Here is a 16,283-nt window from a genome sequence, read left to right as displayed (position 1 = left end):
CGGCAATGGATACTTGTTCTTTATTGTGACTTTGTCCAACTGCCGATAATCTATGCACATCCTCATCGATCCATCCTTCTTCTTAACAAACAACACCGGTGCACCCCAAGGCGAGACACTAGGTCTAATAAAGCCTTTATTAAGCAAGTCTTGCAACTGTTCTTTCAATTCTTTCAACTCTGGTAGAGCCATGCGATACGGCGGAATAGAAATGGGCTGAGTGCCCGGAGCCAAATCAATGCAAAATTCAATTTCCCTGTCGGGCGGCATACCCGGCTGGTCTGCAGGAAATACCTCTGGAAACTCACGAACAACGGGCATAGTATCCATAGAAGGAACCTCAGCACTAGAATCACGAACATACGCCAAATAGGCCAAACATCCCTTATCAACCATACGCCGAGCCTTCACATATGAGATAACCCTGCTGGAAGAATTACTAGGAGTCCCTCTCCACTCCGAACAAGTCAATCCCGGCAATGCTAAGGTCATGGTTTTGGCATGACAGTCCAAGATAGCATAATAAGAGGATAACCAATCCATCCCCAAAATGACATCGAAATCCACCATATCGAGAAGTAGGAGATCTACACTATTCTCAAGACCATCAATAACAGCCACACATGAACGATAGACTCGATCTACCATAATAGAATCACCCGCCGGTGTAGACACATATACAGGAGCACTCAATGAATCACGAAGCACAACCAGATAAGGGAAAAAATAATATGATACATAAGAATATGTGGACCCTGGATCAAATAGAATTGAGGCATCTCTATTGCAAACGGAAACTGTACCTATGATAACTACATCGGAGGCCTCAGTCTCAGGTCTGGCTGGAATAGCATAACATCGGGGCTGAGCCCCACCACTCTGAACTACATCTCGAGGACGGCCTCCTGCTGGCTGACCTCCACCTCTAACGGCCTGACCTCTACCTCTAACGGCCTGGCCTCCACCTTTAACACCTCGACCCTTATCTCTAGCTGGCTGAGCGGGCGGTGGAACACCTGTTGCTGGAACCATAGCACGAGAACCCTGATGCTGAGAGCTGCTCGAGGCTCGAGGGCAATACCTAGCAATATGCCCCGGATCACCACATGTATAATAAGACTTTGGCTGTTGAGACTGTTGACCTTAAAACTAACCCTAATAGCCTGAGAAACTACCATGATAACTCTGGAGCGGGGGTGCATAATAGGATTTATGGTGCACGGTAGGACTGCTAATCAGAATACTGCATAAAAGAACCATGACCACCTAGAGCACCATGAGAAGTCTGAAGTGCTGAATGAAATGGCCTGGGAGGATGGCCCCTACCGAAAGAATCCCTGCTTCCAGATGAGGCACCACTAAACTTGCCCGAATGACGGGGCCTCTTGTCAGACCCCTGACCACTCCCCTGCAATAGAACCATCTCAAATCTCCTGGCCACATTGGTCGCATTCTGAAAAGAAATCTTGCTCCCAATATCCTTAGCCATCTACAATCGAATCGGCTTAGCGAGTCCCTCAATGAACCTCTTCACCCTCTCTCTCTCTCTCAGTAGGAAGTATGATAAGAGCATGACGGGCCAAAGGAATGAATCTGGTCTTGTACTGAGTGATGGTCATAGAACCCTGTTGGAGACGCTCAAACTGCCTCCAATAGTTCTCCCTCTAAGTGATAGGAAGAAATTTTACCAGAAATAGCTGAGAGAACTGATCCCAAGTTAAAGCAGGCGACCCATCTGGCCTAGCCAAACAATAATACCTCTACCAAGTCTTGGCAGAACCTAACAGACAAAAAGCAGCAAAGTCGACCCCATTGGTCTCTACTATCCCAATGTTCCGAAGAACCTCATGACAGCTGTCTAAGTAATCCTGGGAATCCTCTGAAGATGTACCGCCATAAGTAGTAGTGAGCATCTTGGTAAACCTGTCCAATCTCCACAAAGCATTGGCAGATATAGCTGCCCCATCACCGGCCTGAGCTACTATACCCAGCTGAACTGCTCCAACTGGCTGAGATGCTGGAGTCTGAAACTGGGGAGCCATCTTCTCCGGAGTGCGGGTAGCGGAAGTTTGTGCTCCTCCCCTAGTCTAAGAGACGGCTGGTGCTACAGGAAGTAAGCCTGCCTGGGTGACACTCTCCATAAGGCCACTAGACGGACCAGAGCATCCTGGAGTACTGGGGTAGCAATGAACCCCTCTAGGACATGAGTTGGGCCCACCAGAACTATCTGGGTCAGAACCTCATCATCAAACTCTATATGAGGCTCCGTCGCTGGTGCTGCTACTCTGGGCTAAGCTCTACCCCTGCCTCAGCCTCTAGCATGGCCTCGACCTCGTCATCTACCCCTCGTGGGAGCTACTACTGATGGCTCGGGCTACTGATCGGCGGATGAAGAAGCACGTGTTCTCTCCATCTGCGAAAGAATAGCGTAGAAGTTCAATTAGCACTAAGAAACCAAATTGCATGACAGAGAAGAATAGAAGTGAAATTGTTCCTAACTCTTTAGCCTCAAGGGGATAAGCACAGACGTCTTCGTACCGATCCCTCAAACTCTACTAAGCTTGTCCGTGAGTTGTGAGACCTAAGCAACCTAGAGCTCTGATACCAACTTATTACGACCCGGATTTCCCACCCTTGGGAATCGTGATGGAACCTACTAGTGAAAGCTAAGCAAGCCGCTGTTCCGATTAATTTATTCTTTTTTATTTTTAACCTCTTAACAATTGCAAGTTAACACATCATAAATAGCGGAAAAAAATAAGCAGAAGAATGAAATTTAATGATTAAGCTAATACCGATACGAATCCATAAACATAAACTACCCAGAACTGGTCTCACAATCTCACGGACTATATAAGAATACTACAAATAGGGTCTGAATGAAATAAATACATGTCTGTCTCTGGAATAGTAAAGAACAGAAAGAAACTATATAGGAAGGGGACGCCAAGGCCTGCGGACACCTACAGGACTACCTCGGGTCTCCTGATGGACTGAAGGAAGCAACCCCTAGCTAAGATTCGCCTGCTCCAGTACCGGGGTCTGCACAAAAGAGTGCAGAGTATAGCATCAGAACAACCGACCCCATGTACTGAGTAAGTGTCGAGCCTAACCTCAACGAAGTAGTGACGAGGCTAGGACACAACAAACAAACAACCTACAATTAAACAGTATCTAGAAGAATAACAGTAATAGAAGTAATTCAAAAGTAACGGGGGAGGGGTAACATGCTGTGGGGAAAATACCAACATAAAGAATCAGTGTAATAACTGAATAGAAAAATTAAAGAATTGGAACCGTAAATAGCAAGAAATCATAACAAACAGGCGATAAGTGCACGGCATCACCCTTCGTGCTTTTACTCTCAATCCTTACCAATGCAATCAAGTAATGAAAATGTGCACGGCATCACCCTTCGTGCTTTTACTCTTATCCTCACCATATAAATCAAAGAAACAGCACGACATCACCATTCGTGCTTTTACTCTCAATAATATAGCACGCCATCACCCTTCATGCATTAACACTCACAATATCGGTATGGCATCACCCTTCGTGCATTAACACTCTCTCACAATATCATGCACGGCATCACCCTTCGTGATTTACACTCTTTCCTCACCATATGCATAAGTATGAATATACACGGCATCACCCTTCATGCTTTATCTCTCTTTCCTCACCTAAATAATAGCAGCAACAACATCCCGGCAAGGGAATTAACAATAAGAATAAGTATATCCCAGCAAGGGAATCAACAATAAGAGTGAATACGTCCCGGCAAGGGAATCAGCTATAACCCAACTTGTACCAACAATTAACTTTACAATTGAACCTAACTGGAGCCAATGCTCAACAATAGACAAATACCAAGAAGAAAATCATAAGTCTTGCTCAACGTGGATAATCAACAATTTAGGTATTTGTAGTACTTATTAAGAAACACAACGATCACAATTTAAAACTCACGGACATGCTTGACACCAAAGTATAAATACTCGTCACCACACCTATACGTCGTACACTACACTATCACATAGCAAATATTTTAAATGGGAGTTTGTTTTTTATACAATAGTTTATACTATTTTTCTCTTCATATAAAATGAGAGTGAAACTTAGATTCATTAAAGGTTGAGTTCTGCATTATTTTACTACTGTAAAACTTAAGCGTTGCTTTGACATCTTGTCTAGCAAAATAAGAAAACTTAATATGTGGGTACTTAATTAAATACAGTTTGGCATCATAGAGGTGGGTGCATTATACTTCTCTCTATTTTGATATAGTTTATGGCTCTCAGTTTAAAGGGGCATAATTTCAACCTTAGCTATGAACTTTGATGTACACAATTCATCAGCAAGTTCTAGATCCTTTGCTTAGGGAACCTGAGGGAAAATGCTCAAATTGTCTTATATAGACTCTCCAAAAATATTACTCGCACTCGTGACGAATTCTCCAAACATGCACTACTTTTGGATTACTCAGATAACGGAAGCAGATGTTGAAGCTCTTTCCAATCACTTTGAATATCAAGCTTGTTGTAACCTTTTTCTAAAGATAAGATAGAAATACTGAGAACTCAATTAGCAAACTTAAATGTTCCACACTCAAAGATCCTTCCAACTTTCCTTAGAACCTTCATCTTGATAATAGAATATTGCATCAAGCTACTTAATTTCCCTCTTATTCACTGCCGAGTATTCTTCAAACAAATTAAACGCACATATAAGACCTCTATCCTTATGTTGATCTGCAATAATTATTGCTGATGCGATTCTCCCACGACCATCAGTTTGTTGAGTTAATTTGATACTTTTATATACTTCTACTCCTTAGATCCATAGCTATGTGACAATTACTAGTTGAGTACATATCATAATTATTTTTAGATATTCCTTCAGTCTATGTGCCATGTTTTGTGAATATTCTTCTTAACCCGTAATATTCACTTGTAGTTAATTCTACAAGATTATGAGTCTGCCTTAGTGCTGAATACTTGTCACTTCTGTTTATTTATATGAATGTGATAAGGTTAATCACTGGTAACTTTAGTTGAATAATTTAAAAGAAATTTTAGCTCATTCACAATATTGATAATTCAGCTTAGATGATTTTACTTGTGATCAGCACCTCTTTTGGAAGAGTAGTTAGCTTCATTTTAGAAAATGTAACAGTACACTCATCGAAAAAGATACCAGTCAGAACATTCCCCCATAGCGGATAGAGGAGTCTATTTAGAAAAGGTCTACTTGATGGTGGTTAAGGAAACAACATGGATCTTGAGCAAGAAAATGTAAAGACTCAATAAAAATTTTCGGCAACTAAAAGAAAGTAATATATGTAGCATTGAATTTTGTTGTCAATTCTTCCTTTGATTGTCTCAATGACTTCTTAGTTGTTCTTCCTCCACGTCCTTTTACAGTCCCAATCGTTCGTCTGGGATTAAGATAACATAATTGTGAGACCATATGAAAGAATAAGATTTCTTGTTAGTAAATGCTTCTTGCTTGTGATGTCAGGTTATTCACACAACTTGCAATGTTTTTATACATTACATTTTATATTATGACACATTTATTTTTATTATTTCAGGTCATATATTCTGATATTTGAAAATTTCGCATGTGGAAGATTTCAATATGATGAAGAGTTGCGAAAATTGTTTGAAGTCATTATCGATAGGATTGGTTATATGTCACGATCCGAATTTTCCACCATCGGGACCGTGATGGTGCCTAACATCGTACTCGCTAGGCAAGCCAACGTTAGAGTTCCATTAACCTTATTCCTTTATATTTCATAAATTAAAATTTAATAGACTAAATCAAGTAGAAATAAAGGCGGAAATACGTAAATAACCTTTTGTCTATTCACAATACCATAGCTATTACTACTACCCAGAGTCTGATGTCACAATCCACGAACATACTATGAATTACTACAAATATTGGTCTAAAAGAAATTACATCTGTTTTGGAAGTAAAGAAAAAAAAGGAATATAGAGATGTAGAAGGGGACGCTAGGGTCTACGGACGCCAGCAGGACTACCTTGGGTCTCCTAGATGAAATGCCTGCAACCGACCTCTCGATCAGCCACTACCAGCTCCAAAATCTGCACAGAAAGTGCAGAGTACAATATCAGTACAACAGACCCCATGTACTGGTAAGTGCCGAGCCTAACCTCGAAGAGGTAGTAACGAAGCTACGGCAGAGCAATTTCAATATAACCTTCATACAGTATATAATAAAGCGAAAAGAAGTAGGGGACAAAATGAAACAGCCACTTGTAGCAAAAATATATACGGAACTCCAAATATTATCATTACCCAGCTATAACCAATCCTTAGGTGAGATACAAAACTACAGAATAAATTCACAGCAGAAGAAGGATACGTAAACAACAAACTAATGCGGCGCGCATCCCGATCCCACCATATAATCAGTAGCAATATGAACATTCACCTTTATTCCTCCTGTTGCAGCGTAAAACCTGATCCCACCGTACAATAACAATCCACCCTTATTACTCCTTAATATATCACCCTTATTCTTCCTGTTGTGGCGCGCAATCCGATCCCACTAGACAATCACATTTCACCCTTATTCCTCCTGTTGCAGCGTGCAACCTGATCCCACGATATCAGTACCAATCATACAATAAGAACAGAAATTTTACAATTTGGCTCAAAACCCCTCATGGTATTTAACGTCAACTAAAACAAACGGAAAACGGTAAAATTATGAAACTTTACTCGAATTATGTTACTCAGCGAAACCAATCAAAAGTATACTAATAAACACTGATAGCCAGCCCAAACCAATAATACGAATCCATGAAACCACGTAATTTCCAATACCTTAGCAACGAAAAAATATCCGACAAGTAGCAACTAAACATGGAAATAGAAATAAAATAGGTAGCAGTTAAGGCAGGGAACAATATATTAAGAATGGGAATGGAACAATTAAAAACAGATAAATTGGCGGTGCATAGGTACTCGTCACCTCACCTATACGCCACACACATGGATTTTCATATAGCAATTAAGTCGGGGATCCCTAATCCATGGAGTTAAAAGTTAGACCAAACACTTACCTCGATCCACAGGTCACTCACTGTTCAAACACCGCTTTTCCTCTATCCACCCCCGGATCACTCGTATCTAGTCATAATTAACTTAATAACATCAATTATCACTAATGAAATCAATTCCAATGCATAATTATAATTTTCCCAACATTTCCTCTAAAAAGTCAAAAACCGACCTCGAGCCCGCTTGGTCAAAACTGGAGGTTCGGACCAAAACTCATTCACCCATTCACTCCCGAGCCGAAATATATAATTATTTTCGGAATCCGATCCCAAATCGAGGTCTAAATCACCAAATTTGCAAAATTCCCAATTCTCTTAAAATCCATAATTTTCTACCCTTAAGAACTTGATTTAGGACTAGAAATCTAATGGGTGTTGATGGAAATTGAAGGAAATGAGTTAAAGAACATAAACCTATGATTTGGTGTTGAAATCCCTCTTAAAAAATCGCCCTAGGTTGAGTTCTAATGGAATAGATATGAAATTTTGAATCATTCCCATTTTTCAAGTCTGTTTTAAAACACTAGACAGGTCTTTATCGCGTTCGCGGTAGACCTGTCGCGATTGCGATTCACAGCGGCCAGAAGACCTTCGTGTTCGCGAAGAGTTGCACGCGTTCACGATGGTCTGTCCCCCCTGACCATCGCGTTCGCGGGCCTAGGACCGCGTTCGCGTAGAATAACTCTTTGAATTCCCAGCCCACCTCCAATACACTATGTGTTCGCGTAAGGCCAGTTGTTCACAAAGAGATAACCCCCCAGTGCTCTGCGTTTGCGACCGAAGTCTCACGTTCGCGTAGGAAAAATCCCTCCCCAGGCCTTCTTGCACTTCGCGATAGCGAAGCACAAAATATCAGCATACCAGAAGCAGGAAACACATCAAATTTTCTAAGTGCAAATCATCCCGTAGCCTATCCGAAACTCACCCGAGCCCTCAGGGCTCCAAACCAAACATGCACACAAGTCTAAAAATATCATACGAACTTGACCGTGCAATCAAATCGCCAAAATAACACCTAAAACTACGAATTTAGCACCAAATTGGATGAAATTTTCAAGAAAGTTTTAAAACTTCTATTTTCTCAACCAAAGGCCCGAATCACGTCAAATCAGTCCTGTTTCTCACCAAATTTCACATATAAGGTATAAATATCATAACGGAACTGTACCGGGCTCTGAAATCAAAATACGGACCCGGTACCAACAAGATCATTAACTAAATTCTTAAAACCTTTAATTTTAGTCTTACAATTTTTATCAAAAATTCATTTCTCGGTCTAGGGACCTCGAAATTCGATTCTGGACATATTCCCAGGTCCCATTTTTTACTAGGAACTCACCGGGACCGTCAAAATACGTGTCCGGATCCGTTTACCCAAAATATTGACCGAAGTCAACAAAAATCAACTTTTTAGGCCAAAAAATATTATTTCATCAATTTTTCACATAAAAGCTTTCCGGAAACACGTCCGGACTGTGCAGGCAAATCGAGGAGAAATAAAATGAGATTTTTAAGACCTCAAAATACGGAATCAAGTTCTAAAACATAAGATGACCCTTTGGGACATCACATTATATTAGAACGAAAAATATAAGGTTTTCTTTTGAATTGTGACAATAATATTTTGGTTTACTTCCTTTCTTTTGTTTGTTTTAGCTTTAGTAAGTTATTTTATGAGATAATAGTAATATATTTTTAGTGTCAAACTTCTTTGCCACCAAGAGGATCTCTTTACTAACAATTTCATTGGATTTACTAGTAATATTTTCTGGACGAACGCAGTAGTCATTGTTAATGATGGCTAAACAATTATCGTTAAAGCTTGTGATTTTTAGCGACCATTTAATTGAATTTTCTGGCCATAAAAAAGGTGGCTAAAGGGATAAATTAAGATATTTTTACTATTGATATTGTAGCAATTCTAATTGCCACAAATAATTAATGTTAAACTACTGACCTTTAGTGGCAGTTTAATTAAAGTTACCGGCTATTAAAATGAACACTAAAAGAGCATAGTTAGCCGTTATGCATTGGCTTCAACAACCAAAAAAATTGCCGCAAATAATTGCCATTAAAACTAATGGTTTTATCGGCCATAAACCATACCCTTTACCAACTTTTGTTAGAACGGTCGCTAAAGGCTTTGCCGACCCCCGCATTGCTGCCTAAATACTAATGGCTGGTAAAGTTTTTAGCGGTGATTATTATTGCCACTAAAGGCATTTTTAATTTCCACTAAAGCCCATTTTTGTAGTAGTGTGTGTGTGCACCTGCAGACATTGGTCCGCTCCTACGATCCTCCTCCGCACCTGCGGTTTGTTGAGCGTATCTGCGGGCATCGCAGATGCGGCCCTTTCCTCGCACCTACGAGCCCTGATAATTCTTTCCAAATCCGCTTCTACGCTAGACCTTCCGCATGTGCAATTCCGCACCTGCGATCTCCCCACCGCAGGTGTGCGAAACACCAGAACTTCAGAAATTGCATAAGTCCAATATTTCATCCGTTAAGCATCCGAAACACTCGAGGCCCCCCGGACCTCAATCAAACATACCAACAAGTCCTAAAACACCATACGGACTTAGTCAAACTCTCAAATTACATCAAACAATGCTAAAATCACGAATTACCCTCCAGTTCAAACTTAAAGAACTTGAAACTTTAAATTCCTATAACCGATGCCGAAACCTATCAAACCACGTTTGATTGACCTCAAATTTTGCACACAAGTCATATTAAACATTACGGATCTACTGCAACTTCCAGAATTAGAATCTAACCCCGATATCAAAAATTCCAATACCGGTCCAAATCTCCAAAAATTCGACTTTCGCCATTTCAAGTCTAAATGAGCTACAGACCTCCAAAACACAATCCGTTCACCCTCCTAAGTCTAGAATCACCCAAAGAAGCTAACGGAACCGACGAAACTCCATTCCGGAGTCGTTTTCACACAGTTCCGACTACGGACAAAATCCTAAGACTTAAGCTTCCGTTTAGGGATTAAGTGTCCCAAAATATTCCAAAAACCCAAACAAAACCTCTCGGCAAGTCACAATAGCAGAAATAAATATGGGGAAAGCAGTTAATAGGGGATCAGGGCTATCTCTCAAAACGATCGGCCGAGTCGTTACACAAAAGATGGGCGAAACGCCCCGAACCAATTGAAGAGGAGTGGAAATTCCTGTGATCTATGATTGTGCACGCTCTAAATCAGTGATAATGGAACCCCGTATAAAGAATGAGATTTCTGATCTCCTTATAAGGTTTGATCAATCCTTCACTTCTCAAACTAGTTTTTGGAGTATGAGTTAGGCCTAGACTTATTTAACAAATTTCATCGAAGTTTTCTGTCATCGACCAAAATAAGAGTGTAGTGTATGTGAAATCTTTTCTCTTTTATTCTTAAAAACAAAAGTATTTTTTTGTTATCAAACTAGACCTAATTGAATCACGTGTGATGTTGTGATAGGCCAAACAATCATCATGCAGATATATTAAATGGGATCCATTTTTCCTGTACAATTCCATACGTCCATCGCTTTTTAGTGGAACTTGTGCAATTTTTCTTCATTTATGTCAAAATTGCACTACTGTGCTATGAAGTGCGTCACTTGGTATGCTTGGGAATCTTTACATTTCTATGGTGGTATTTGTTCTTTTAAGTCAAGTCATTTTCTAAGACGGCTCCATATTGTGTTACTTGCCTATATAAGAAGCAATAGGATGTTTCCTTAATGTACAGTTCTAGCCCATGGTTAACCTCTTAACATGTGTTACTAACCGAAAGGGAGGGAGGTCGAGCATTTCAAAACCTATCTCTATCGTTAGGTTGTTACTGAATCCCTCTCCGAGGAGGGGTTTCCATTAATTATCTGTCCAACTGAACTTGGATTGACCAAACTGTCTCGTTCTTGAAACTACATTCTGTTTCTTAATCGATCTTCTTGCTTAGTACTCTCTAAGCTCCATTTTTTTCCATGGCTTTGTGGTACTTATTCAATAAAAGGAGTCTTGGTGCAGCTGTCCTTATACTTGTTGGGCTGTTAATGTGCAATATCCAGATTACAGGTCTCTCTCTACACACACCTATACATCTTACATCACATCTTATATAAATTAACATGTTTACTTTCTACCAATTTTAAGTTTTTTAATGGCCAGAACCATAAAACATCGCTATGTTTCTAATAGTTGATTGTGCCCCTATATTGACAAAATTTACTTTTAGGATTTTATTTATATTCACAGATAGTATAATGAAATTTTACATTATTTGTGCAATTTAACATGTTACCTTAGAAGGTTTATTTTCATTATTTTTCAAGTTACTAGTGTCAATTATTACATAAGGGCAGTTAGCACTTATTATGAATATATAGGACGTATTGATATGATAGCTAGTGATTAAAAATATACATCGTTGTTGATGTACAAAAGTTAAACTCTTACGTTTTTGGGCGGATTTAATGTTATGTTGAAACAAATTTCCTTTTAGTTTTCCCTCAAGAAAAAATGACACTTTATAGTAAAAATAATAGCCAAAAAATGTATAAAATTTGTATATTTTTTGTATATATATACATTCTGTATGTTATATACAAAAATTATACAAATTTTATACATTTTTTCGGCTACCAGATATAAATAGTTTCTGCCGCGGGTTAAAAGTGATAATACCCCTTCCCTCAATGCAGGGGCACAGTCTAATATTGGAGTATGCTATGGGGAAATTGCCAACAATTTACCATCAGAACAAGATGTCATAAACCTATACAAGGCTAATGGTATTAGAAAGATGAGAATCTACTATCCTGATACAAATATCTTCAAAGCTCTCAATGGAAGTAACATTGAGATCATTCTTGATGTCCCAAATCAAGATCTTGAAGCCCTAGCCAATTCTTCAATAGCCAATGGTTGGGTTCAAGATAATATTAGAAGTCATTTCCCTTATGTTAAATTCAAATACATATCTATAGGAAATGAAGTCTCTCCCACAAATAATGGTCAATATTCACAATTTCTTCTTCATGCAATGAAAAATGTGTACAATGCATTAGCAGCTGCAGGGTTGCAAGATAAGATCAAGGTCTCAACTGCAACATATTCAGGGCTCTTAGCGAATACCTACCCGCCTAAAGATAGTATTTTTCGCGAAGAACTCAAGAGTTTCATTAATCCTATAATCGAATTCCTAGCACGAAATAACCTTCCACTCTTAGCCAATATTTACCCTTATTTCGGCCACATTTATAACACGGTCGATGTCCCACTTTCTTACGCACTTTTCAACCAACAAGAAACAAATTCCACAGGATATCAAAATCTTTTTGATGCCCTTTTGGATTCTATATATTTTGCCGTAGAGAAAGCTGGAGGACCAAATGTGGAGATTATTGTATCTGAAAGTGGTTGGCCTTCTGAAGGAAACTCAGCAGCAACTATAGAAAATGCTCAGACTTATTATAGAAATTTGGTTAATCATGTAAAAGGAGGGGCAGGAACTCCAAAGAAACCTGGAAGGATTATAGAGACTTATTTATTTGCTATGTTTGATGAAAATGAAAAGCAAGGAGAAATCACAGAGAAACATTTTGGACTCTTTTATCCTAATCGGACCGCAAAATATCAACTCAACTTTATGTATAGCGATAGTTAATAAGATGAAACTATGCTTTTCCCCTTATTATCTGCAGATGTTTCTATGGTTTTCTATAATATATTTGTCAATGTCACTTGGACTTGTTTTTCTCAATTCTTAGAATTATCAATCAATATGGTCGATGGACCGATTATTAGCTTAGTTAATTATCATATCATCAATATACAGTATACTATATTATAAGTGGGATCAACCTAAGTCAAAAGTTATAATTTACAAATTTAATCATCGAAAGGTGAGTGACAATTTTAACCTTTAACCAAACATTACTTCAAAAATATTTTTGTATAAAGATGTAAATTCGCATTCTAATAAAATTGAAAAAATATTTATCCTTCACTTAAACACTATCATTACCTTACAATTATTTATTGCAAATGTGTAATTTATGTCAACCAAAATGCAAGAACTTAATATTGTCGCAATGTTTCAATATGTCTAATATTTGCACATATGGAGAAGGTAGAGTTATATGTAGAATGAGCTCTGAAAACTAGTATACTTCATAAATACTTACAAAGTATGAGTTCATATCTACTGTTTATTATAATTTTAATGAATTCTTACTGATAAATTTATATTTTACTTCAAAAATACTTGGTTCAGATGAACCTGGTACCTTAAAGTTCTATTTGCCCTGGGCACGAGATTAAAAATTCAACAGTGTGAAAGTACTAAAGCATATAAAAAGGAGATCAAACTTATTACATTATTTCGGATATTCAAAATTTATATTTACATGGGTGATGGAAGAAAAATTAGATTGAAAAAAAAAATGCCTAAATGCTTTTCTTTTTTTCCCCAAAACAATTTAGGCCCATATAGCCATAACAGACATGCCACCAGCACCTAGTAAAACAGCAAGATAAGCCCATGATTGAAGTTTCATACTATTCTGCAATTTAGTCCCCAAGAAATCAGCTGCAAGAAGATCCACTAATGCCATGTAATTCAATAAACCAGCTGAACATGCATTTAGCAATCCCACCACTATTAGTGCTGTTGGACTATTTTCACTATACACTTTTGATAAACCTATTCCAAGTGCTATTCCAAATGGTGTTGTTAATGAGAAAAAAAACACCATTATTGCTTTTATCTTCATACCATATTCGGCCTATACACGAAAAAATAAAAAGGTTAGATTTATGTAATAATGAACAATCTTGACGAGATTTGAAATTTATGTTTACCTGAAGAATGCAACCACCTAGACCCATTCCTTCAAAAAGTTGATGAAAGCATATAGCAGCTACTAGTGGCCTAATTGTACATGGATTATCAGATGCTCCCATTGATAATCCTATCACTACTGAGTGCACCACAATTCCTAGCTCCAAAACCTGCATTGCCATGACATTCAACTAATTAGGTGAATGAAAATATATAAATTAAGTATATTATATGTGACATATTGTCGTATAAGTTTTTTAAGTACGACGGATTATTGATAATTATTAGTATACAATATCGTGGTCAATATTAGAACTACAATAACCTAGACTAGGCAGCATGTTGTATAAAGTATCCTACATTCACATAGTATTTGGTGAAGGGTTGCACTCCAGCCCCAAGGCGTGTAAAGTAGACAGTCTACCCTAATTGAAGCATTATATTAGTGGCTACCTTCACGATTCGAACCCGTGATCTATAGGTCAATCAAAGACAATTTTACCGTTGCTCCAAGGCTCCCCTTCTACAATAACACGGACTATATCAGATAATTCCTATCGAAGTGAGAATTGTACCTGAGCTACCACGCGATACCTAAGCAATTGTGCAGCTTTATCATCAACTTTGGCTTCTCCATGAAAGTGGCTAATATTATTATCACAAATTTGCGACTCCATCTTTCCATTATGAGCATAATCTCTTACATTTCCTACTCCACTTTCAAATTTATACTTCTTAAAGTAACTCATTGCATATGAATCCACGCTTAGAGTTAAAATAGCCGAAAGCATAGCCACAAATGTCGTGAAGGGAAATTTTTTCCAGGGGTTATCTGGTAAGCAGTCTGACCTAAGACAATCGAACGAGTCAGGCATAACATGCATGTATCCAGTGGCTAGTATAACCCCGGAAGCAAATGCCTTAACCAACACGAATAAATTCTTATCGGGTTGAAGGGCAGGAACTGTACGAGAAACAAGAGGTAAACAAACACCAATCATGCTAGTTACAAGAATCGAAGCAATGGCAACAAGTTTTAGCTTTAATGCCTCATTCTTGTTTCTACATCCATGTCCAGTATCCGAACCACATTTTGATTGAGTAGTATTATTATCTTCAGATTCACATGTGATTTTTGATGGAAAAGAAAGGAAAATAAAAATGAGAAATATAGCAATATATTTAGAAGAAATGGCCATTTTGGATTGCAAAGAGACGTGATACAACTTGATGGAATTTTCGGATAGAATCTGTTGATCTTATAAGAATTTGAAGTCAAAGCTAACTGATCAAATGACACTTTTACCCTTAATTTTAATCCAAATTAAGGTAGTTAAATTGGAGTTGAGAGTATAATTGTTCAGTATAACGAGGGTAAAGTAAAAAATATGTACGAGGAATGCTTGCTTGTGACAAGCGTGCGCTGTGCGTGTGTCGTCATCATTTTGACTACGTAGTGTATATTAAAGTCACCATCAATCTTTACTTTAACGTGTGCCTTAGATGACTTGTCATCCTAGGTGGCATTAGGTTTGGGCCCACATGATTATGACACTTTTTTTTTACGGATTGCGTTTATTTTGAAAATATTCCCTTAAAGCCAAAAATAATTGATTTATCAAAATTAATAATATACCCTAAGACTATCTTACATTTTCAAAATTTTTGGTACTAATTTAACAACAGAATTAGTTCGAGTATGTATATGCTTATTCAAGCTACTAAACTAAAATCTATATTTTCATAAATCTTAATATTGCAATGAATTTAAGAATGCATTTCATCTATGTTATCACTTAATTATATTAGCATATATTATTTCAATCATTTATATACAAAACGATATATTAGACACCAGGAGCGGAGCTACAATAGTGAGTGTGGGTTCGGGCGAACCCAGTAGGGGTGGGCATAAAATCCGAAAAATCGAATTCCGAACCGAACCGAATTAATTTGGTATTTTGGTTTCGGTTTTTTTCGGTATTTTGATTTTTTCGGTACAAAAATTTCTGTATTTCGGTTCGGTATACCGTATTAGATTTTTGGTATTTCGGTATACCGAAATACCAAAATAATTAGCCAGTAAATGGTTGCGGTGTTGTGTTAGTTTGTAGATTTTGAAAACTATTTAAGCCTGTTTCCCTAAGTATTTTGAGTTCTATCTACCATTTATTTGAGATGAGATGTTCTTTCCAGGTGAATGTTCATTATAAGACTTATTTATTCCTTTTCAACAGTAGTTTTTCTCACTGTTGAACTTGATCTGATTGTGGGTTCATCCTAGAAACTTATCCAATCTCATGAAACATGAATATTATTGCCATACAGGGATAGATGAGGCTGATGACTTAAC

General features: G+C 37.9%; 2 protein-coding genes across 2 annotated transcripts; one reads left to right on the top strand and one right to left on the bottom strand.

The window, feature by feature from the left end:
• Nucleotides 1-10,929: 10,929 nt before the first annotated feature.
• On the top strand, nucleotides 10,930-12,836 carry LOC107777766 (glucan endo-1,3-beta-glucosidase). The gene is given in 2 exon segments (NM_001325247.1): nucleotides 10,930-11,163; nucleotides 11,790-12,836. Coding segments are annotated over 2 exon segments (1,056 nt in total). The 5' UTR covers nucleotides 10,930-11,072; the 3' UTR covers nucleotides 12,755-12,836.
• Nucleotides 12,837-13,460: 624 nt separating this feature from the next.
• On the bottom strand, nucleotides 13,461-15,144 carry LOC107777768 (fe(2+) transport protein 1-like). The gene is made up of 3 exons (XM_016597897.2): nucleotides 14,506-15,144; nucleotides 13,951-14,100; nucleotides 13,461-13,874 (listed from the first exon to the last, which is right to left on the bottom strand). The coding sequence occupies exons 1-3, from the start codon at nucleotides 15,127-15,129 to the stop codon at nucleotides 13,569-13,571; spliced, it is 1,080 nt and encodes a 359-aa protein (XP_016453383.2). The 5' UTR covers nucleotides 15,130-15,144; the 3' UTR covers nucleotides 13,461-13,568.
• Nucleotides 15,145-16,283: the final 1,139 nt, after the last annotated feature.

The sequence above is a fragment of the Nicotiana tabacum genome, chromosome 22 (genome assembly GCF_000715075.1).
Source record: "Nicotiana tabacum cultivar K326 chromosome 22, ASM71507v2, whole genome shotgun sequence".
Lineage (NCBI taxonomy): Eukaryota > Viridiplantae > Streptophyta > Magnoliopsida > Solanales > Solanaceae > Nicotiana > Nicotiana tabacum.
Note: the sequence above shows the minus strand (reverse complement) of the source record. Positions and strands in the feature narration are given on the sequence as shown.

What these genes read in the sequence shown, in the direction of transcription:
- LOC107777768 (XM_016597897.2), bottom strand. Translation starts at nt 15,129, where the DNA reads ATGGCCATTTCTTCTAAATATATTGCTATATTTCTCATTTTTATTTTC. An exon ending in GGTATCGCGTGGTAGCTCAG is followed by an intron (nt 14,101 to 14,505) that starts GTACAATTCTCA and finishes ATGGCAATGCAG; the next exon opens with GTTTTGGAGCTAGGAATTGT. An exon ending in TAGGTGGTTGCATTCTTCAG is followed by an intron (nt 13,875 to 13,950) that starts GTAAACATAAAT and finishes TTTCGTGTATAG; the next exon opens with GCCGAATATGGTATGAAGAT.